This window comes from Xyrauchen texanus, chromosome 7 (genome assembly GCF_025860055.1).
Source record: "Xyrauchen texanus isolate HMW12.3.18 chromosome 7, RBS_HiC_50CHRs, whole genome shotgun sequence".
NCBI lineage: Eukaryota > Metazoa > Chordata > Actinopteri > Cypriniformes > Catostomidae > Xyrauchen > Xyrauchen texanus.
Window position 1 is genome coordinate 36,426,113 of NC_068282.1, and position 24,082 is coordinate 36,450,194.

At 36.5% G+C, this 24,082-nt stretch overlaps 2 protein-coding genes across 4 annotated transcripts in view; one reads left to right on the top strand and one right to left on the bottom strand.

Moving 5' to 3' along the window:
* Window positions 1-19,081, top strand: part of LOC127646943 (transforming growth factor-beta receptor-associated protein 1 homolog) — a 57,501-nt gene extending 38,420 nt beyond the window's left edge. For all 3 annotated transcript variants that reach the window (XM_052130930.1, XM_052130931.1, XM_052130932.1), the window contains 9 exons: window positions 9,160-9,314; window positions 9,414-9,496; window positions 10,139-10,480; window positions 10,807-10,864; window positions 13,123-13,266; window positions 13,403-13,549; window positions 13,842-14,001; window positions 16,151-16,587; window positions 16,679-19,081. In XM_052130930.1, the coding sequence (XP_051986890.1) occupies window positions 9,160-9,314; window positions 9,414-9,496; window positions 10,139-10,480; window positions 10,807-10,864; window positions 13,123-13,266; window positions 13,403-13,549; window positions 13,842-14,001; window positions 16,151-16,587; window positions 16,679-16,873 (1,721 nt within the window). In that variant the 3' untranslated portion in view covers window positions 16,874-19,081. The remainder of the gene's footprint in view (window positions 1-9,159; window positions 9,315-9,413; window positions 9,497-10,138; window positions 10,481-10,806; window positions 10,865-13,122; window positions 13,267-13,402; window positions 13,550-13,841; window positions 14,002-16,150; window positions 16,588-16,678) is intronic.
* Window positions 19,082-19,580: 499 nt separating this feature from the next.
* The window catches only part of LOC127646083 (28S ribosomal protein S9, mitochondrial-like), a 29,973-nt gene continuing 25,471 nt past the window's right edge, over window positions 19,581-24,082 (bottom strand). The window contains exons 9-11 of the mRNA XM_052129535.1: window positions 23,608-23,716; window positions 22,778-22,947; window positions 19,581-22,430 (exon numbers count right to left, since the gene is read on the bottom strand). Coding sequence (XP_051985495.1) covers window positions 22,339-22,430; window positions 22,778-22,947; window positions 23,608-23,716 — 371 coding nt within the window. The 3' untranslated portion in view covers window positions 19,581-22,338. The remainder of the gene's footprint in view (window positions 22,431-22,777; window positions 22,948-23,607; window positions 23,717-24,082) is intronic.

The window sequence follows — 24,082 nt, forward strand, 5'->3', positions numbered from 1 at the left end:
ACCGTACATGGATGCCAAGCATGCACGTCAAAAACTAAATATACTTTTGAGCTTTAAATTCTCAGGACACCGAAGCAAATTTAATCAAATTAATCTTGGGGTTGGCCCTTTATAAGTGCTAAATATGCATTGCAACTGAAATGCATGTCTGCGTGGTTTTGATTGAATCCTTGTTTTGTGTTTCGGGCGAACCACCACAGCGTGCTTCAGAGATGGGATTGCACAGATCGGTTGCGTGACTATAACACTTTGGAGGAAGTCAAACCTCTCTAATGGCTAAACTCCTTTGACATTAACAGCTAGGCTTGATGTAATTATTAAATAACCATCTGATCGTGGTTATCTGCTCCAGGATTATTTGAGATAAGTGCGATTATTGTGCACTTCAAATTCCAGTCACATTTTAATGAACAACTAAGGGAATTTTAAGTGAAAAATATAAATGCCATCAAAGACATGTTTGTGTGTCGTTAAGTTGAACTCAGAGGGTCACTGAGCTGCACCACGGATGTCAACAAAAGCAGCTCCTGTCCGGAAGAGTGCGTGAAGCTTTTAAAATCTTAAACTGCGAAAATATAAACACATCAACTTTGATTTGATTTCAAATTTTGAAATAAATAGCTATGGTTTCACTTTAAGTGATCGTGTAATGCAAATGTTCCTGGTCACAATGGGCTCATGTATGCTGTGTTAATGACACAGGATGAGACGCGCACTATTTCTGTGGAGTGATAAAATGAAGTGAAATCTCAAAGGTTTTGCTTCATGAGAAATAAGGACTCGTGGGTTTAAACAAAGAGCATTCAAATAATGTATCAGTTTGAAGAAATTGGGACAGAAATATATTACTATTGCATAATATAATATAATATAAATACAATAAAAATATATTATGTATATTTTTTAATTAATATATAATTATTTTTAACAAGTTTCAAAAACAACAGTGTAAATCTAAAGTTTACCAAAACTAAAGCTGACCAAAAAGAGTTTGGTTGCAACGCCGGACACATATTAACACGTATTGGTTGAGGAATCGCTTAAAACAGGGGTGTCAGACTCAATTTCATCCTGGGCCACATTAGGGTTTATTTGTGTCCTCAAAGGGCCTGTTGAAAATGTGGAACCTGCTTTGGTAGCACCCATGCAAATAATATTACATGTTATGTGCATTGAAATGCACATTTGACAATACAGCATTGATTTTGAGGTTGGGATGCAGATAAAAATTATGCAAATAAAGATGCAGAGGAAAATATAAACACCTTATTTTTATATGGCTAAATTGAAATATTCTGACAGTGTGACTAAATTGGGTCTTAATTACAGATTCCTTTTATCAGGCTCCTACTGATTAAACTACAGTCATCTCTTGGAATTTCTGAATTCAAACAAAACAGCTTACATTTTCCTTCCATTAGAGAGCATTACAACAGAACACATTTTATACAGTTGAAAAACTGATTGCTTGCTCCATAATAATTATGAACATTTACCATAGTGCTTCAATAATATCCAGTTTTATCAATTATATTTTTAATAATACCATGATAACCATAGGTAAAACCATGCATGGCTACTCACTACCATGATTGGTAATGATGGTTTCTATATAAAGAGCTATGGAATTTTTTGTTTTATGAACAGCAGTCTAAATACATTTAGAAACCTTTTTCTGCCACAACTACCATAGTTAGTACAGTACATTTAGTGTTACAACAGTAAATCCATTGTACATTTTTGTAAGGGTTGTGATTTGAGAATTGAAAAGCCTTTTAATTTACAGGGCACCTATTATGCCCCTTTTCACAAGATGTAATTTAAATCTTTGGTGTCCCCAGAATGTGTCTGTGAAGTTTGAAAGTTGAAAATGCAAATTTTTGGGTGGGAATAAAACCAAGCAGTTTTTGTGTGTCTTTAAATACAAATGAGCTGGTGCTCCCCGTCCCGTATCCAGAATAGGGCTGAGTTTTGACATCTCTGCTTCGGAAAACTAGACATCATAAGCAATATGACTGACAGCGAAAATAGTGGTGTTCAGCCCTATATGTTTAAACCGGAGTCAGACACTGATGAGGGAGAGACTCCATCAGAAGTGACAACTTTGAGAATGAACCAGGAAGTTTCCTGGTTTGATAAATGTATTTATTTGTTGTAGTTGTTTTTTCAGCAGTTTTGCAATGATGGATGAGCAATACACAAATACTGTTACCACATTCGCTATGCGCTATAACAAAACAACACACAAAACAAACATGTACGTCGGCGGTGTCCGTCAACAGTTGTGGGCAGGGCCTGTACAAAGTGACTTCACATTGTACGGAATCTGTGAATGGCTTGTTCTGAGACGGTGCTTCTGATTAATGGGGATTTAAAAAAAAATAGGACTGGGTGGATTTTTATCATTATAGGGTGATTGTGAACACACTGCCAACACACATTTATGTTCAAACACCATGTAAAAGTGAATGTTGCATAATCGGTCCACTTTAAGTTTTCACCTGTTTTGGGGGCTGGTTGTTTTAAACTAGTTTTATTACTGAGATATGACTTTTGCGAGAGACAATTCTGTACCACATACAATATACAGGCTTGTTCGAGATGCTAAAAGCCTCTTTGTAGTCAGAGGAGTGAAAATAAGCTGTCAAGTTTGAAAGTACTCACTTCTCATAGTGGATCAGACACCTTTGAGATATAAGGAAGATATCACGGGATTCACATACATATGTTGTTGCTGCTTCTGTTTTATTGGTGGATCCCAATTTACCGGTGATTACCGCCACCTGCTGTTATGCACTGTTGCTGATAGTGGATATAATTTAAATTTGGAAATTCTTTAAAATGAAAATAAATATGATGGAAAAGACACTCAATATACATGTTATTTAATTTCCCCATAAGACATGTCTTTTTTTTTTTTTTTACCCATTTTTCAGAAATATGATAATCCCATATACCATACAGAGTCTGTTGGGAATAATCACATATAATTTATACACATAAAACATGATATTAGAGATAAAAAAAATCTAACATTTTGCTGACTGGGGGCTAGCAAGCGTTATGTTGAATCAAGAATATTAAATAAACAATGTGAAATCCTAATAGTGGCGCTCTTAATTCATAAAATGCATATAGGGAAAACGCTGCATCTCGAGTCATTCTGAAAATTCCTCAGTAGGACCTCAGTAAAGAAAGACCTCAGTAAAGAAATTGTGGACCTCTAAGTCTATTTCATCCTTGGGGGCAATTTCCAAAGGTCTGAAGGTACCAAGTTCATCTGTACAAACAATAGTATTGAAGTATAAACACCATGGGACCACGTAGCCATCATACTGCTCAGGAAGGAGACACATTCTGTCTCCTAGATATGAACGTAGTTTGGTGTGAATAGTGCAAATCAATCCCAGAACAACAGCAAAGGACCATGTCAAGATGCTAGAGGAAATGGGTAGACAAGTATATTGACAGTAAAACGAGTCCTATATCGAAATAACCTGAAAGGCTTCTCAGCAAGGAATAAGACACTGCTCCAAAACCACCATAAAAAAGCCATACTACAGTTTGCAGGTGCACATGGGGACAAAGATCTTACATTTTGGAAAAATATCCTCTGGTCAGATGAAAAAAAAAATTGAACTGTTTGGCTTAATGACCATCGTTATATTTGGAGGAAAAAGGGTGAAGCTTGCAAGCTGAAGATCACCATCCCAACCGTGAAGCATGGGAATGGCAGCATCATGTTGTGAGAATACTTTGCTGCAGGAGGGACTGGTGCTTTCATAAAATAGATGGCAAAATGAGGAAGGAAAATTATGTGGATATATTAAAACAACATCTCAAGACATCAGCCAGGAAGTTAAAGCTCGGTCTTCCAAATACACGATGACCCCAAGCATACCTCCAAATTACCTTACAAACCTGACTCCAGTTCTGTCTGGAGCAATGAGCCAAAATTGCAGCAACTTATTGTAAGAACTTACTTATTGCTTGTGGAAGGCTACCCAAAACGTTTGACCCAAGTTAAACAATTTAAAGGCAATGCTGCCAAAGATTAACAAAGTGTATGCAAACTTCTGACCCACTGGGAATGTGATGAAAGAAATAAAAGCTGAAATAAATCATTCTCTCTACCATTATTCTGACATTTCAGATTCTTAAAATAAAGTAGTGATCCTGACTGATTCAAGACAGGGAATATTTACGATTAAATGACAGGAATTGTGAAAAAGTTAGTTTAAATATATTTAGCTAAGGTGTACCGGTATGTAAACTTCTGGCTTCAAATATGTTTTTGTCATGTTTGTTTATTGCCTCATTAAACATAAACAGAATATGGGAAATGGATTGTTGTTAAATACAGCAGATGATCCCGAATTAATACCGGCCCCAAAACAACGTTACAAGGTCCAGAGATGTTGAAATAATCCACACAGAGCGACATTAGCTTGGCTCTGACCTGCTCTCACTCACATAGAGACGGTGTGTGTGTGTGTGTGTGTGTGTGTGTGTGTGTGTCTGCGCTCAAGCCCAATCTCAATATCAAGATGAGTGAAGCACGAGCAAGAAGAATTATAAATGAAGTAAAAAAGGAAAGCTGGAGAAGATTAATTTCCAGCATGACAACAAGTACTCCATCATACAAAATATGGAACCTGATACGGAAAATGAAAGGAAAAAACAACGGTCCTCAAATACAACACATCATAGATATGCAAAGAACAACATGGCACACTCTTAACTTCAAAACAAGAAATTGCAAACATTCTAGCAAAAACTTTCAAAAACAATTCATCTGTTGAGAACTGCCTGCTCCAGTAACACAATACAACCAACCTTTTTCTGTGGAAGAACTACAGCAAGCCATTAAAAAAATCCCATGACACAGCTGTTGGACTGGATAAAATCCACTATCAATTTTTAAAGAATCTACCTCACCTTTAACTGAAAATGCTCCTTAGAATTTTTACTCCATCTGGATATTGGGAAAAATCCCATCCGCCTGGCATGAAGCAGAAATGATTCCTATTCTAAAGCCAGGAAAAGACCATAACGACCCCATAAACTACAACCCTTTAGCTTTAACCAGTTGTTTATGCAAAACAATGGAGAGGATGTTCATTGATTGCCTGGTCTTGGATATTGGAATCTAAACACAACATAAGTAATGCCCAATGTGGTTTCAAGAAGGGTCGAAAGGCAGCAGTTTTTGCAACAAACCAATCATGTCAGAGTATCCACCCGCATCCCTGAACAAAGTTCAGTTTTCACTGCAGAGGCAAATGCTCTAATACTGGCACTGAAGTTTATTGAGACTGCTAAACAAAAATATTTTTTTTATAATAACTGATTCAAATCATGTCTTGAAGTTACTAAAACAGATCACCCAACAATCGTTAAGATTTTAATCAAACTGTCATCTCTTGAAGCGAATAGTTTTAATATTATTTTCTGCTGGGTACCTAGACACTCAGGAATCTCTGGTAATGAACAAGCAGACAGAGCTGTCAGAAGCACTATCTACTGAACCAGTAAAATGCCCTATACCTTCCACAGATCTGAAACCAACTCTGAATGTATGTATCAAAAACAAATGGCAGTTGGAGTGGGATCAATGTTTAAACGACAAATTACAGGAAATAAATCTTTTTGTTGGAACGATATGTGTTTGCTTTTAATAATCGCTGGGATCAAGTCATTTACATACAACGCTGGATAGGATGTACAAGACTCGCACACCAATTTTTACTATCAGGAGAAAATTCACCAAATTATTCATCTTGTCAGAACCCACTGTACATTAAACATATTTTACTGGACTGTCATACCCCTACACATCTGAGGAACCTGTATTATTCAATTGATACTTTAAAAAAGGTTTTTAATCAAGTGAATCCAAATTTAGTGTTAAGGTTTTTATGAAAAATGTATCTTTAACACCTTATTTAACTCTATTTTTAAATAACTAAACCTGGCTCCTGCCATGAATCTAGCCATAGAAGCTGGCATGGCATAAAACAAACAATCTATTTGGCTGGCAGAAGTGAGATTGGTTGGCATTTTGTGTTTAGCCGGTCACTGCTTGCTTGCGTGTCATGTGGTTAGATTCTTGCTTTTTTAAATGTTGTAAGATGTCTTAATTTCCTGGACAATGTGTGCAGTTGGTTATCCTGAATGGTTATACTAATAATCAAGCGAAACTAAGATTTTCGCAAAATGCTCCAGTCCAAGTTGCTGCTGCTTCCATCGGCTTACTACAGAAGGATTGGCTTCGGAACATCTGTTTTGAAAATGCTTTGGACTACATTTTTGTGTGCTCTTCTCTTTATTGGCAAGAAGTCAACAGCAGGGATTACTTATATTATCCACCGTTATTGTCCGACTGTGATAGACGTCCAGAAATGGAGTGTAATGAATTATTTATAAACAATAGAATTACTGTGCTAACAGGTGTGTGTACATGTGCTGAAAGTTCATTTGAAATTATGAGAGTTTGTTCATTTCTATTTTGCATATTTGTTTTGTGAATGCTTCACATGTTTTGAAATGGCATTAATACTGAGGATAAAAAGGAACCGTGTTTTACCTGAACTGTCTGTAAGTAGTGACGATGTTTTCAACTGTTTTCATGCTGTGATGCTAATTGGATAATTTCTACAGTGGAAGACCATAATTATTAGATGAGACATGTACAGTAGTGAGATGTTTTATCACATTTGAAATGGACTGTTTGGTAATGAACCGGCAGAAACTGCTGCAAAGAAATCTCTCATTCTGAGAATTACTGATTCTCAAGTCCCACCATCAGATCTCAAACCCATACTGAATATATATATATATATATATATATATATATATATATATATATATATATATATATATGTGGCAAATGGAATGGAACGGAACTATTGCATCCATAATAAGTTGTATGTCAAACCAATTATAAATGAAAGATCTTTCATAAGTTTTCCTTTTTGAGTGTAGGTCATTTGACCAGACTGTTTACTCAAGATGCGGTGTTGGTTATTCTACTGGAGTATCCTACTTTTAATGCCGCTATGCGATGGTTTTAGTGAATGTTTTCAAAAATGTCTCACCAGGGATAATTTTAAAGTTTTTATCAAATATTAAAATGAAAGGTCTTATATTATTTTCATTGTGTACATTACTGTTTTATATACTATATTGTGTAATTACCTTTTTAAAACTACCTTGATCTTGCCATGAATTTAGCCAGTATGCTGATATGGCAATAAAAATAAGTAAATAAATCCCTTTGAAATTAACTGTATTCTGATTTTCCTCTTTCCTGCATTTTTCCTGCCAGTATTTCACTTTCTTTTAAGTGTCTTTGCAGAATGTGCTTGTCTTCCTTCCCTTAAGGTGAAAAGGTTATTTGGAAAACAGTGTGGACATTCAGTATCAATTAAATGTATTTGTACAGCTAGTGCTTTTAATAATACATACTGTTTTATAGTTGCTTTACAAAGAACATTGTACTTTTGTGTACAATGTATTGTGTGGCTGCTAATAAATCCTTATTTCCTAATAAATTAAATCTATCAACATGATCAGTTGTTAGTCAACACTGAAACATTTCATGTACAGTAGGTTATAGCATTTAGATACAGATATTATGTATGTAAACTAACAATTATAAATCTAGATTGAGCTTACTACAGTTTCTCCCACAACATAATTGTATTATATCCGAAAGTCCTGCAATACACAAGCATCCTTCTGTCTGGACCTCCCCTGTATCTGCAATAAGTACAGTAAATAATCTCGGTACAACAAACTCTTTAGGTTCTGGCTAGACTCAATATATGCTTTAAAATAAACCAAAATATCTACAGTTCTCAAAATATGTTAAACTTTACAGCTGTGAAGGCGGTAATAGGCTACATAGCTTTCAGGTTAGTCTTCTCAGGTTCTTCCATCGATGGATAACTAAAATACTTCTATTTGCGATATTTGGCCATCCTCCTCAAACCCATAATCAGTAACAGATAGGTGGGGAAGAACAATATCACTTCGCTATAATTCTGTGATCATTTGTTCTCAAGTAATTTTTAATGCTGCATTAGTACATAACATAACAATTGTTTATGCTTAACCAGAAGTTCAACACATCATCCACAAAGCACCAGGAAAAAAGGAATATTGTGGTAAAAAGGTGTTATTTAATTGAAATTATATGTTGATTTCCCATAGCACCACGAACTAAAAAAAAAACTCTGTTAAATTTGAATATTCCAGATGCTTAGATAAAAATAACAAATAGATTGTATATTAAATGTATACAATGTAAACATGAAATGACCATGAAGTTTAACTGCCACCAAAGACTATTTTTGACCACAGAAAAACCTTGGTTGTGCCAAAGCGTATGTGTTTTTAAATTATGTATTTCATAATTGATCACAAAAATGCATAACTATTTACAGTGTAGGGTTACATTAGGTTGTGTTTGGTGTTACAAATTTGTATGTGACTTCCTGTCATCAAAATCTCACTCCAACCAGGTATCCAATGTTGACAACCCTGAAATTGGCCGCTATTTATGTCATGTTCACTGTGCAATGTATGTACAGTTTGTTTGATTCAGTCTTTTTCTGATAAAGTGCAATTGCTATTGTGCACATACCGTCCATGGTTACTAGTGTGCACTGTTGTCCTCCTCCCTTTTTATTAATGTTTTAACACTTTATACGTGAACAAATTACATTTATATTTTAAAAATATAAAAATATTTTTATTAACTTTTTTTTTTTTTTATTGATTTAAAAAAATATATATAATATACAGATTTTGTTTTATCAATTTGATGTACCCTACATGTTTTTCACTATCATATTAAATAGCTATACTCTGATTGAACGACCACCGATCAGTATCGGCCAATATTTGCTTCCCATGACTCGATTGGTGGTCTCATAATTTGGCCAATCACATCAACTAATCTCCCATGTTGCAAAAGACATGCGGCTCATCATTGTCATGTCATCACAGGTCTGTGGGGAAAACTAGCTGAAAGTTGTAAGAGACTTAAAGCGCCTAATGTCTTTTTCCCCTCAGAAGCCTGTGAATTGCATCTTTCACTCATTTTCTCTCTTAGGTATAATGGTGTTTTTCTCTTTGTCTTGTCCCTTCCCTCAGGTAAGGTGGTGTTGGCCTCTACAAAGGCGGTTTATATGTTGGTGCCTCTCCCTCTGGAGCGTCAGATCCAAGACCTCTTGGTAAGCCATCGAGTCGAAGAGGCACTGACCCTCACAGAAGCTGCACAGAGAAACATTCCCAAAGAAAAGTATCTGGTACGCTGTTCTGACAAATGGCGAGACACAAGAGTGCTTTTGGTAGATGGAGAAATTTAGATTTTACTTGATGTTGTTCCCTTGTCTCTTTTCTTTTAGAAATTGCACAAACGAATTCTCCAACAAGCAGGATTCATCCAGTTTGGCCAGCTTCAGTTTTTAGAAGCAAAAGAACATTTTAGGTGAAGTGCATCATTTTGTCCTGTAATTAATACTGTGAACTGCCACTCGGGCCCAGATGTTTCCGAGGATGACTGAATGAAGTTAATTAACTTCTTCACTAATAGCTTCTTCTCCCTCTGCACACATGACCCTAATTGCTATATGCTGCTAGATAGAGAACAGAAACTTGTCTAATAGCTGAATAAATTTCTCACAGAATCATCTCTGGGTCTACCATGTTGAATTTGGTATGTTTTAAGCTACCAAATCTGTCATATGGCAAGAATTATTAATTCATTAAACCACAGATTGCCATTAATACATTAATATTCAAGACATTCTACATTTGTAGACATGCTGAGGAGATATAACTGGATTGTTTTACTATGTAAAAACATCCCTCCATCGTAAGAGCTGACCATAGAATTATGCACATAAATGTCAGTTTCCACCATAATGTGTATTTTAAAATGATTAAATATAGCCTGAAAATTATTTTTAATAATAAAGACAAAAACTAAGAACGTTTATTTATAAATATCTCAAACATTTAAATGTGTTCATCCATTGGCATCCAAACATTAAAGCTGTCTTTGAATACATCATTTAAATAGGAAACTAAATGTCTAATTTTATAAATGTTTATGTGGTGCTCATCTCAGGAAGGGACAGCTTGATGTACGGGAGCTGATATCCCTTTATCCACTGCTCCTACCCGCCTCTTCCTCCTTCACACGATGCCATCCACCACTTCACGAATTTGCTGACCTGAATCATCTGACGCAGGGGGACCAGGAGAAAGTACAGTGCTTCAAACGTTTCCTCATTAGCTACCTACATGAGGTGCGCAGCAGCGACAGCGCTAATGGTTTCTGCCAAGATGTGGACACAGCATTGCTAAAGCTCTACGCTGAGACCGGCCACGAAAGTCTTTTGGACTTGCTGGTCTCCGATAACGCCTGCCTCCTAGCAGACAGCGCCCCCTGGCTGGAGAAGAACCACAAGTGGGTACTCGCTTTTATTGTTCTTTGAGTAGACATTGAACAAAAGATTCTGTCTAGTTTTTTTTTTTTTAAAGAAAGCATAAAGTCCCATAGTTGATGCTTGCAACTCTTTTGCTGAATATAAAATGTTTTGGTTGTCATTATGATGCATTAGTCATCCATGCCCTCTGGCTTTTTATTCACTGCATTTGCAGAATTTGCAGTTGCCATGGCAGCATATGATTAAAAGCATTGATAAATGTCAGTGTTTGACAGTGGTCGAATAACTTTGCTACAATGCTTAAATGGTGTGTGTGATTGACTGTTAATGATATTTCTTTCTTCAGGTATTTTGCCCTTGGCCTTCTATATCACTATAATAGTCAAGATTCTGCTGCTATACAGGTAGGATCTGATTCTTGTTCTGTGATCTACTTGAACTTTTAGGTTGCGGTTACAAGCTAGTAAAGTTTGCTGCAAATGTTAAAGGAATATTCAGAATTGAATACAAATTAAACTGTATCAACATTTTCTGTGGCATGTAGTCCGTTACCACAGTTTGTAAATACAAAACCGTGTGTTGTGAACAGCTAAAGTAAGGGAAAACAGTTAAAATCTTTCAACTCTGATCAATGCCTGGGCTGGATTGGTAATCTGGCATACCGATTATTTTCCCGGTGGGCCGTCACACTTCGGGGGTGATCGGGGCGGACTGGCCATCGGGAGAACCGGGACTGAAATGAGCCGCCGCGTTATGCAGAAAAGGACAGCAACACCACCAACCCCAACCCTCCCCATGTAAAATCCCGGATTTCTCTTCCCAGTCCACCCCTGATCAATACCAGCTAAAATAAGTAAACCAGTTATTAGTGATGCAGCTAAGTGAAATTTCTTGGCCAAAACCGAAATTTCTGGACACACTAAAACATTTTTTTTTTTGTTTTAAACAACTTAACACATTGTAAATATAATATATTTTCTAAGCGATTAAACTTGTTTTTCCATCAGGTTGCATTACTACCTAAACATCAAGGCTCCAACAACTTCAAAAATGTTGGATAATATATATTTATTTTAATTACACAACTCTATAGAAAACTGACTTTTGTGTAATATAAGCACATCGTTATACTATTAAGTCCTTAAGAATAAACAATAAAATACAAATTAATAAAGAAAAGATGGCATGTTCTTCAGTAACAGAAGCTTGTATGGATTTTCACATGCAAGTATGTTTCTCGACTTGTTGACAGTCAATGTGCGCATTTATGTGCTCAATTTATTACTGTCATTATATCAATCATCAGACGCCATTTAAATGGAATTAAACCATGATAATTTCTAATGAATGCTGCTTTTCTCCATGTCATTAGCTTTGTGTCTATCCACCTATTTTTATGCGATTTGGGATATCACAAACCAAAATGTTTATGGAAACACCAAGATATGAATAAAATCTCCAAAATGTGCATTAATAAATGTATGCGTTTGATTGAGGTGGACATTTTTTTTATTTGATAAGACATGTGCATAAACTATGATTGAAACACATGCACATCAAGAAAGTCACATGACTTTGTCTCAAGATGTGTGACTGAATATTGATTCATAACTGGACTAACCATCAAACCAATATCATCGCATGGCATCTCAAATGTTGCTCTGGTCATTATGCAATGCCGGTCTTCTGCCGAAATCTTACTTATTTACCGCTACCTGATTGTCCCTTATCCCTAATCCCAAACCTACATCCACCCCTAACTCTAACCTCATTGGTCCCTACACCTAAATCCCATCCCTACACCTACCCCTAAACATAAGGATACTAGGGAGTCAAAATTCGGCACTACACCGAATAAAAAACCTGTCATCAAAATTACTGACTACATTTACCTCCCAAAATTGCCTGACACGCTTTCGTTCCCAAATATAAGACATTTGCCTGTGATCACAAGTAAACATGAGGGGTGTATGAGAGTGTTTTGTCTGGGCACTCTTAACAGCAAGTGATTTATTACATTGAACAAAAGAGCCACAGTGATTTCCCTAGTGGATACAACTTCCATTTTGTGCCAATTGACCCGGAAGTTCCAATTTTGTTTTCTCAAACTTATGGGATGAAAACGTTCTTTATTCGCAAATTGTTTTTGTGATATTCTGTTTTATCGCAACAACTAAATTCAAAACTTGGATGGAAACATGTATATTGTTTCTGTAATTGGATTTTAAAATAACAGTTTCTGTTAAAATTTTCAATCGAAAAAGAGAAGAAAATGTGAACGTCATTTTAACGGCAAGTAATGGTATTTTATGGCATTTTTGGCCAAATCTTTTCGGTGGCCAAATTTTTTGTTCTTTCCTACCATTTACTACGAGTTCCACTACTAGTAGTAATAGTAGTAAACTGGTTAAGTCCTTTTTAGGTTTTGCTAAGTATCTGCGAGGATACCAGGTAGGAACATGAAAGTTTAATACTGTAAGATGGGATAAGAGAAAGCGTTTTAACATCGAAAATATTATACACTTAATGACAAGTTTTAACCTGAAATTTTCTTTTAAGCAGGAAGTTATTCTATTGAATAACATTACAATTGGGGAAAAAATACAAAGACTCAAGTAATGTATGACTAAGTACAATTTTCTTTGGTATCGTCTTGTTGTAGATGTGGGTTAAGATTATCAACGGGGAACTCCAGGACTCAACAAGACCAGATCTGTTTGAATATGTTGTGGACTTTCTTAGTTTCTGTTCCAATCTTGAGCTTGTGTGGCAGTATGCGGACTGGGCAATACAGAAAGATCAAAAGGTGTGTGCTTTATCCTCATCATAATGCACCCTTTGGAATGAGAGGCATCAATACTATATGGGCCTTTTGTTCACCTACAGAATATTTCAGAGGATATTATTGACTGGTAGTATGCCTTCTCTTGTATCACCTAAAGATTGGTGTACAGATCTTCACCAAAAGGCCCATCTCTGTGGACAAGAAGGGACAGTTAAACCCAGATGACGTGATTACATATTTAAAGAAGCACAATCAAGCCATTTTGCTCTACCTGGAACACCTGGTATTAGAGAAAAGATTGCAGGTAAGAACACCACTGTGCCTAAGAATTCCATGGTTTATTTCAGTGCTCTACAACTAGTTTAGTTTCTAGCCCTGGTAGGCAATCCACAAATCAATGAACAGATTTCACCAAAGTATCCTGAAACAAGGCATTTAATCCCTGCATGCTCTTTGCAATAACCCTGAACCTGTTCTCCCTGGCAGTTTGGATAAAATAATCTACTAAATGACAAGGTTCTAATTTTTAGATGTCTTCCGGTACCTATTCTGAAGGTTTCCTCTGTCCTTTGTGTGTTGTGTCTTTGCTATTACAGAAAGAGAATTATCACACACATTTGGCTGTGCTGTATGCAGACAGAGTGCTGGGCCTGATCTCACAATCATCATCCACTGAGGAGCAACTGTCTGCTGCTCGCCAGAAACTACAACAGTTACTGAAAGAGTCCAGTCTGTACAGAGTCCAATTACTACTAGGTGGGTACCAAATACCAGCGAACAAATGTCTTGGACAGCCCATTTTGTTCTCACTTCCTTTTTGCTCTGTTTTCCTTTCAAATAGTCTTTATTTATAGGTTGACTCATTAACCCTCTGGGGTCTGAGGGTGTTTTGGGCCCTGGAGAAATTTTGACATGCTTTGACATTTGTGCTTTTTTTCAGTTGCTTAAAAACATATTAATAGCTTAAGTCTTATAACACTGTATTCAGCACAAACTGGGCTACAATGTGAGCAACATGTGTGTACATGTTTGTATTTTTGAGAAAATAACATTTATGCGTAGTTTTGGAAAAAACTAAATTTTAAGTACCGTAATTTCCGGACTATAAGCCGCAACTTTTTTCCCACGCTTTGAACCTCGCGGCTTATACAATGACGCGGCTAATATATGGATTTTTCCCGCTTTCAAATTTTATATATAAGAAAAAAAAACATAGACACCAGTGTTAGACATAATTTAGCTCAGGTGTAAGCGCCCTTACCGATTTTCTCTCCCGGACGGGCGCTTGACCACGCCCCCGCTGCCACACCGTGTTCCGTTAAAGTCTATTTTTTTTGTTACAAGCCGTGTTTCGTTAAAGCCTGAGTAAAGTTCATTTGTTTCAATGTACCGGTAGGCACCTGCGGCTTATAGACAGGTGCGGCTTATTTATGTTTAAAATAATATTTTATTTAAAAATCAGTGGGTGCGGCTTATATTCAGGTGCGCTCAATAGTCCGGAAATTACGGTAATTGAAATGAGGCCATATAACACATACTAAACATTTGTCCACAATACCTTGGAGAACTGGATCTTGTAGCCTAGAGTTTTTACTAAAAAATGATGTGAAATCAATCCTGATCACTCATTCATACAAAACAATATAGTAATTTAACTTGTAAGACACTTTTAGTGTTAAAAAGGTCATATGCAAGGAGGCGTGAACTATCATGAATATTGATTGTTGAACAATGACCCCTCCCCTGGGACTATCACTGAGGAATGTGACCGAAAGAGAATGAACGTGAGGAGACTTAATGATCAAAATCAAGTTTTAAGTTAAAAGTAAATCGGACTATACTTTTTCTTTACATAAAGACTTTACTTAATTTTAGATAATTTTAGAGAAACTGTACATCGCTTTGTTTCATACAGATTACATAGCAGGAGAATATTTGTTTTAAATTAGAATTGTTTTATTGAAAAGTAGACATTTTAAGCTTTCTTTAGACACGTTTCATGTTTGTGTGATAAGTATTCACTGTTTGATAAGTTTGTTCATTTGTGTGACGTGTTTCAGATATATGCTCATGAACATAGTGACTGCTGTAAGCTCACCCTTTTTATTTTCTTTATTTTACAAAAGCACAAGGTTTTGTTGTTGTTGTGAGTGTACACAAATAAAAGTAGACCCTTTATAGTCTCTAATGATGTCTTACACTTATCTGTATACCCAAAAATGACAGAGTACTTTATGTTGTTTCCGCTGTAATGATGAAAAAATCCAGCAGGACACGCGTCTGTCGACCCCAGAGTGTTAAACTCCTAGATACATTAATACTAATTTTGCAATATATGTAGGAAATCATGACCACTCACATTAAAATGAAGACTTCAGTCATATCAGTAACCTTATAAAAGCCGTTTTATTCTACATGGAGAGGGTTCGCACATTGGGGGCTGCCATTTTAGAATCACATGACCAGCTGAATACTACTCGCTTAATCTCAGTAACCGTCCCGTTATTTGACATTTTCACTCATTGATTAAATTAATCATGGCTGACTGTGAACACTAAATTTCTACAATGGCATTTGAAACTAAAAACTATTGAACAATAAAGCTTTTTCTGATTTAAATGATGCTGCATCCAAGCCTCTAGGTGTCATTCCAAGATGATACAAAGACAAAAGTTACTGAGTGACCAATTTCAGTTATTGATTTACCCCTTGGGAAGTAGGTACCAACAGCAGAGGCTAGTGCGGAGCAGGTAGTTGTATTGATCTATGCAAAATATATTGATCTTTGTTGGGTTTGCAGATATGGCTCGTTGTAATTATTGAGTGTTCATGCATGCATGTTAATGTTTGTAATTAGTTTTATACTCTAATGTGGTTCTAGTGCTTGTTGCTTGTGTGCTTGCAGGTAAACTTCAGGACTCCGAGCTGCTGCTACTTGAGCAAGCTATACTACATGGGAAGGTAGAGGAACATGACAAGGCCTTGCACATTCTAGTGCACCAGCTCAAAGACTCTACGGCGGCTGAGGAATACTGCTCCTGGGCCTCTGCATGTCAGGACCAGATCTACCGTCAGAACCTTTTCCAACAACTCTTGAGTGTTTATCTGGACCCAGATGTACCTGGAGGGGCACAAACCATAGCCGCTGTTGACTTGCTTAACCGACATGCTGACATTTTTGATGCAGTGCAGGTGTTAAAGCTCCTCCCAGAGGAGTGGTCCTTGCCGCTACTCCGTCCTTTCCTATGTGGGGCAGTAAGGGCCAGTGTGCATGCACGTTGCACTTCACAGGTTGCAGTGGGGCTGGCCCGAGCAGAAAACCTCCAGCTTCAGCATGATAGGGTGAGTTGAAGCTAAGCTTTAACTTCATACATTTCTTGATGAATTCGCTAAAAGAGCATCAGTACTAATCATTGTTTTCGGTGTCATGCAGCTGAAGTATCGAGGTGGCCCAATATTAGTATCTGAAAAGAAGGGATGCAAGCTGTGCCACAATACCTTTAGCGAGCCAGACTGTGCCTGCCTGCCCGGCGGAACACCGGTCCATATTCACTGTATCGCAAAGAAAGCCCTGGACTTGCCAGTAGAGTGGCAACAGGAAAACGCCAACCATAGCAACCACATATGAAGCTGATCAGTACTGTGGGACAGTCAACAGATGCTGGTTTTGCACCTGTACTGCGCACGCATGGAGAGGGCTGAGTACACCTGTTCAGAACCCATGCAAGAGCATTCGGAGTGACCAGAACCCTGCTATACAAATCTATTTCTCTGTGTGAGAGTCAGTCAGTGAATGAGTGTGCAAGTGTTTGAGAAACCTATTTATTCTATTGTCCTTCTGTGTGTACACGCAACACTGACAGTGAATATAAGTGTTTGAACATTTTAATGAACATCAAACAAAAAGTTAAACATCCCAAAATTTGACATTGTCTCCTGGTTGATCTTTTTAGCATTGCCTTATGATGACTGGTTCAGTGGCTCTGCTGTTTTTTGTTTTGTTAGTTTTTTTTTAAATGCAAATAAATGTATTGTAAATGTTTTATAACTCAAAATCAGTAAACACTTATTGCAGCCTTTAGCAGCTGAAGTGTTATCCATGGTAACAATTTAACTGTTGTTTACAAAAGGTTAGCATGTTTGAGGTAAAATTACTTACTTCTATTTCAGTCTCTTAACCATCTCTTCCCAAAAAGCAGAATTGTCAAAAATGTGTGTATAATATGTGTCAATGGTTTTCATCAAACAAACACCAAAGTTAAATTCTCTGTGGTCAGAGAGTGACAAGTTAAAGCCTTACATAATTACTTGCATCCTCTGTCATGGTCCATTTATGGAAGAAATGCTAATTTAATTATGAATACGATTGTCTTCATCATAGCTGGGTTAAACCATTTAGTTGCAGACATTTGGAGAACTTCCATTGTAAACATTAGACAGAAAATGTAAGCCATTTTATCACACTTTACACTCATTTCCACAGATTTGTGTTTTTAAAGAAAAGAGACAAGTTGAAATCAATTTAGTAGTAATCAACATAATGCAACAAATGCTGTCAATTTAGCTTAACTTGTATTGATCCCAGAATATTCCATTGGTAATCAACTTTATGCCACAAATGCTTTCGATTTAGCTTAACTTGTATTGAACTTGGAATATTCCTTTAAGTAATATTCTTTGTATTTTAAAGAATATATTAACCATGTCATTAATCATTTCAAACCAATCAATAGACTCAGGCTGTGCTGTTTGTACACATGTTATAACAAAAAAGCTAAAATTGCTTATTAAATCAAAACCATTTTGTTTCTCATATGCATGTGGTGATGTGGGCATGGATCCTTGTGTCTTAAGAATGCCTAATCTGTGAATTGTATTAATTAAAGTTTTTTAACAGATGTTACATTGTATGATGTTAGGAAAGCAAGGCAGCAATTACAGAAGATCTTTCCTGAGAATAATCTGTAAACTCGTACTTGAATTAAGTATTTTAGAATTTCAACAGGTGTCTTATGTCTATAAAATTGGAAGAGTTAGATTTTTGAAAGGCTGAAAAAAAAAAGCACAATAAGCACTGCCTACAAAATCAATCCTAAAGTGACCTCGGCAACGTCTGGCCAGGGAGCCATAGGATAAGAACAGCCTACAACTAGACAGAGACAAGTTTTCCAATGATGGCCTAACTAATGGTCATTAGTCACAAGGATGATGAAATTATTTCACAGTTAAAAACACAAATAAGTATAACACTTTGGGTATTGTGCATAATACTCTGGTGTATAGGTTCTTTAAAAGTGTGCAGCATGCACATGTTAATATGGCAACTTAATCTTGAAATGTCGGTATAGTAAATTGTACTTGCTCTATGAGGTCTTTGCTTTGATTTTTGCTTATGTTAGGCAAACTGTTTCTTCCATAAGTTTCATCATTCTGTACATGCAAACAAATCTGTCCTCCCCCTTAATTGTCTAAAGAGAGACTCTTCATTTTTCAGCTTGAGCAATTGTAAAGCCAAATCCTCTTCATTGCTACATCTCTTTATATCCACTGAAGTATTTTATACATATATACACAGATATTGGTGTGTACATACTGTATTAATAACTTTGTTGCTTTGTAAATCAATGCCATTGTGGGTGGAATGTACAGAATGTAAAGACGTCCATTTTAATAAACAAGACTATGCTTAAATAAAAGTACAATTTATTAGGGATGCACCTATAAAAATGTGTGTGCTAACACTTATTACTGGAATTTAGAACAACATCTGCCAATACTGATAGTTTTATGTTTCTGCTACCTTTTGTAAAATTACGGAAAATGTATTACATCTTATGTTTTTAATGTGCATGAAATTATTTCTGAATAGCCTCTGTGAAGCTCACATTATACAGGTAATATCTAAAAAAAAAAAAAATTTACTCCCATTAACTGAATTCTGATTGCTGTGTCAAGCTTAAAGGTAAGTAGTCAGATAATTACTTTTATAGGCCAATATCCATGTTTGGCTGATACATCAGCACATTTCTACTGTTTTGGTATAAGGCTGTAACATAACAAAATGTGGAAAAAGTGAAGCACTGTGAATACTTTCCGGATGCACTGTATATGTACAGATCTGGGAAAAATTAAGAGACCACTGCAAAATTATCAGTTTCTCTGGATTTACTCTTTATAGGTATGTGTTTTATAAAGTACTTACAACATTTATCCCAAATTGCAAATAAAAATATTGTCATTTAGAGCATGTACAGTCAGGTCCATAAATATTGGGACATCGACACAATTCTAATCTTTTTGACTCTATACACCACCACAATGGACTTGAAATGAAACGAACAAGATGTGCTTTAACTGCAGACTTTCAGCTTTAATTTGAGGGTATTTACATCCAAATCAGGTGAACGGTGTAGGAATTACACCTCTATCTGACTGAGAATCTGTGGGATCTGCAGGATCTGCAAATCCATGGCGGCTCCACCTTGCAACTTACAGGACTTGAAGGATCTGCTGCTAATGTCTTGGTACTAGATACCGCAGGACAACTTCAAGGGTCTTGTAGAGTCCACGCCTAAGTGGTCGGCACTGTTTTGGTGGCATGCGGAGGACCAACAGCATATTAGGTATGTAGTTGTAATGTTTTGACTCATCAGTGTTTCTCATCTTTGTTAAATACAAAAATAATTTGGGTAATGTTTTCTCAGCATTTCCCACTTAAGCAGACTTTTTTGACAAATCATCCAGATATACAGTAGCCTGTGCAAATAATGCCCAATTTCCAAAAGTGCTCTTTTCATTAGGTCTTTATCATTTCTTTCAGATGAGATGGGCCATATACAGTACTCAGCATTAATGAGTACACCCCTTTTGAAAATGTAACATTTTTAACTAATTCTCAGTGAACACCAGAACATTTTGGAATTTTGACAAAACTGAGTTTTATTAAACATTTATTATGAACATAAAAGGTTGGTCACCAGCACCTTTAGGATAAGAAATTACTACATTTTATTCAAATTAGCTGTTGCAAAAATGAATACACCCTACAACAAATTCCACCAAATCTAATGAATAGATTTTTCAGAATAACACCAACTCTTCTAGGCACAGAGTGAACAAGTTGTTGACATACTGCCATGTCTATTTTTCTCCATTTTTGGAGGAGCTCTTTCAGCACCTGGATGCTGAATGAAGAATGATGCTCAACCTGTCTTTTCAGAACTCCCCATATGTGTTCTATTGGGTTGAGGTTGGGTGACATGCTTGGCCACTGAATCACTTCTACCCTCTTGTTCCTCAGAAATGCAGCAGTGGCCTTGGATGTATGCTTTGTGTCATTATCATGTTGAAAGAGTGCTCGGCCACCCAGGGCGCAGAGAGATGGAAGCATCTTCTCTTTTGGTATTTGGCAGTACATCTCTAAATTCATGATGTCATCAATGAAGTGCAATTCCCCAACACCTGCAGCACTCATACAACCCCACAGAGCACTGCCACCTCCATGTTTTACTGTGGGTAGCATGCATTTTTTTCATTGTACTCTTCACCCTTGCAACGCCAGTTTGGATGTTTTTTGTGCATTGGCTTTTGTAGTGGCTTCCTTCATGGATGACACTCTTGCATGCCACTTCTCTGCAGCATTGTTTCATGTGAAACAGTCACCCCAGTAATTACATTCTACAGCATTAGCTAAATGTGATGACCTTGCATGGTGATTTTCGTCAACTCTTCTCAGCACAAAACACACATCTTGAGGTGTTAGCTTCCTTGGATGGCCTGGACATCTCAGAGAACTTGCCACAAGTCCATATTTTTGGATCACTGTCACTACTGTATTCTGACTGATTAGCAATGCTTCACTAATATTCTTGTAGCCCTGACATTTTTAGTGTAAAGAAATTACTTTCTCAAGTCTTGTGACATTTGTATTCTGACTGATTAGCAATGCTTCACTAATATTCTTGTAGCCCTGACATTTTTAGTGTAAAGAAATTACTTTCTCAAGTCTTGTGACATTTGTCTTCCATTATTGTTAGTATTGAATGGGAGAGGTTTTAACAGGTTAAATACAACCCTTAATTGTCAATTATCTTGCAGCCACCTGTGTGAGGATAGATTAGACTTATCTGTTGTTGAATTACCATTAATTAGCATTTTATCAAGTATTATTCCTAAAGCCTTCATTGGGGTGTACGGGTACTCATTTTTGAAACATGATCTTAAATCATTTGGTTTAAAAAAATATATATTATTTGGTTATTCATTCTAAAAAGAGACTGAGAAATCTTTTGGGGTGTACTCATTTACATTTGGTACTGAATATGGCCTTGTGTGTATTCAGCTAAAACAGTCCTGTGAAACTAGAAACTATGAACTTAGAAAATAAACTTCAATTTGGTATAACATTTTTCAGAATATGGCTTTGCAAGAATGTTATTATTTCTATAAAATAAATGTACATATTATTGAAATGTAAAAGCATATTTAATCTGATGTCAGTCACAAAAATTAATGAGGAACAAACCATTTTTGGTAGAATTTCTTATGGCCCAAAAAATTGGCAGCTATATCATAGAATAGACAGTGTTAATGTTTTTTTAATGTCTGTTACAAACAAACAAACCATATCTTCAAACAACTTGATCCTATTTGAGATAAATGTGTAATTACATTTTAAGCACAAGTTGATATTTGTCGCCCTCTAGTGGTAGTTCGAAGATATTAAAACAACACAGAACTAGCAAATGGGTTCATTTGAAGGAAAAACAAACTAGAAATATGACAAATTATGTTTTTGTAGTATTAATAAACAGTGTGCACAGAGAACAAAAGTTACAAAATCAAAAAGAGAAAGTTTCCCTTTGAGATTATCCAATGGAGAAAACATAATATCCATAACATCATGTTTGAATGCATTAGGGCTGGTTTATGACTGTGATCCACAGAGTATGGTTGTCACAATCTATGTGTGACAGGGAGAGAGGGCAGGACCTCTTCATATCTATTCCGAGTGCCATAGAATAATCCAACAATCCAGGGAAGTTGTTTTCTTTCACACAGTGAGGTCCCCGTGATATATTGTCCCATTCGTGTTCATCGTTTTTTCCAAGTGAACTTCTTTCGAGCTCCCTCCTGGCCTGGTTTTTTCCTCTCCTTGATCCTGGGGTCAGCAGTCAGTAGACCAGCTGTTTTGGCAATCAGAGCAAGAGTGTGAAAACTCAAAACCATGTGATAGTGTAATGCATATTGTATACGTTTATTTATGTTGCTTGGCCTCTATTGTAAGTCTTTTTACGAAAAATTGTTTTCTGTTAGTTTTTATAAACTATGGGACAAATCGAAAGCATGCCACAAATGCTGTCACATAACAAAGTTGTAAATAACCCAGAATATTCCTTTAACCACTCTATAAAAGAATGGCAGTCTGTAGTCTGTTATAATTCTAAAGTATATAGCCAAAGTGCAGATGAAAGAGGTTAAAATATGAGTATGTGCATATTTGACAGTATATTGCTGTGCTTCCATCACCCACCTTGCCTCATCTTTTCCACTTCTCCCTCAGAGACAAAGCTAAGCAGTGCCCGCGAGATGGCCAATCTTAGAGCCCCAGCCTGAGCAGAGTGACCACTCCCCTCCACGCTGCCTTCAATGTCAAACCTGCCCAGCATGCCCACAAAGTGCAGAGGAAACATCAGCTGCTCCCTGAGAGAGATGGAGAGGGAATGTGGAGCAAAAGATAGAGAGAAAAAAAGAGTAAAAGAAAATGTGAAGAAAACAAATGTAAGCAACAACAGAGAGAAAGTGAAAGAAAGAGGCAAGAGAGAATTAAGAACATGTTTCTCTCCACTGGACTATTAAAGCTCTTAACATCTGTAGGAATGACACTCCTGCAAATCCCCATTTGAGGACTGTAGCATCATATTTAAACAAAATGATAATCCTGCCACCATAAGAACTACTGAGAGGATGCAATGTAAGTGTGCATTAATTTATGTGTGCGCTTGCAGGGATGGCCCACAGTGCTGACACAGACCAACACTCTCTTTCTGCTCCAATTAGACTTGTGTGAAGCGGACAGAGTGATAAGGGTGGGCAGCGGGCCGCACACTGACAGCGCCAAGTCTCTGACTCACTCATCTGTGTAATTAACTTTTCAACCACATTAAAAAAAAAAAAAAAAAAAAAACACATGTGCCACACATCCAGATCACAAATGCTGGATTTGAAAATATTTGGTTTGGAAAGTGTGGGTTTCATTTATGGCATCCTAACCATAAAAAAAAAAAAGATGAATACTAGTTATACAAAGCTCTTTTCAGTCTTTCCACAAATATACAATGCATATGGTAACCACATACAGACCTGTCCTGTAGTACAGGAAAGTACTGGAGGTAGTTCTTGCCATTGATTGTGATGTTCCCAGTGCTGCTATCTCTGACAGTGATACTGGCTTTGGCAGACTTCCTTCTGCCTGTGGTAAGGAAAGAGAGAGGGAAAAAGACAAAAGTTATGTGTATTTGTATAAAATATCAGAGGGGGAAGATCATTTTAGAGGATTAGACCAAAAATTTGAAAATCGTTTGATCTACTGTGGCTCTCAAGCACATTTTTATTTCAGCATTTTTAAACTGATGCTGATGCTCATGATTGGTTGTGTCTTGCAACCAATGGTGTTTGGCATCACTGATGTCAAACCAGACACAACACACTATATTTTAATTAGGGCTGTCAATCGTTTTTTTTTTTTTTTTATGAATTATGCGCCATTAATTAATCTAACTAAATTACAATTAATCGCATGTATACATATTTATTGAGAAAGACACCAAATAAATAT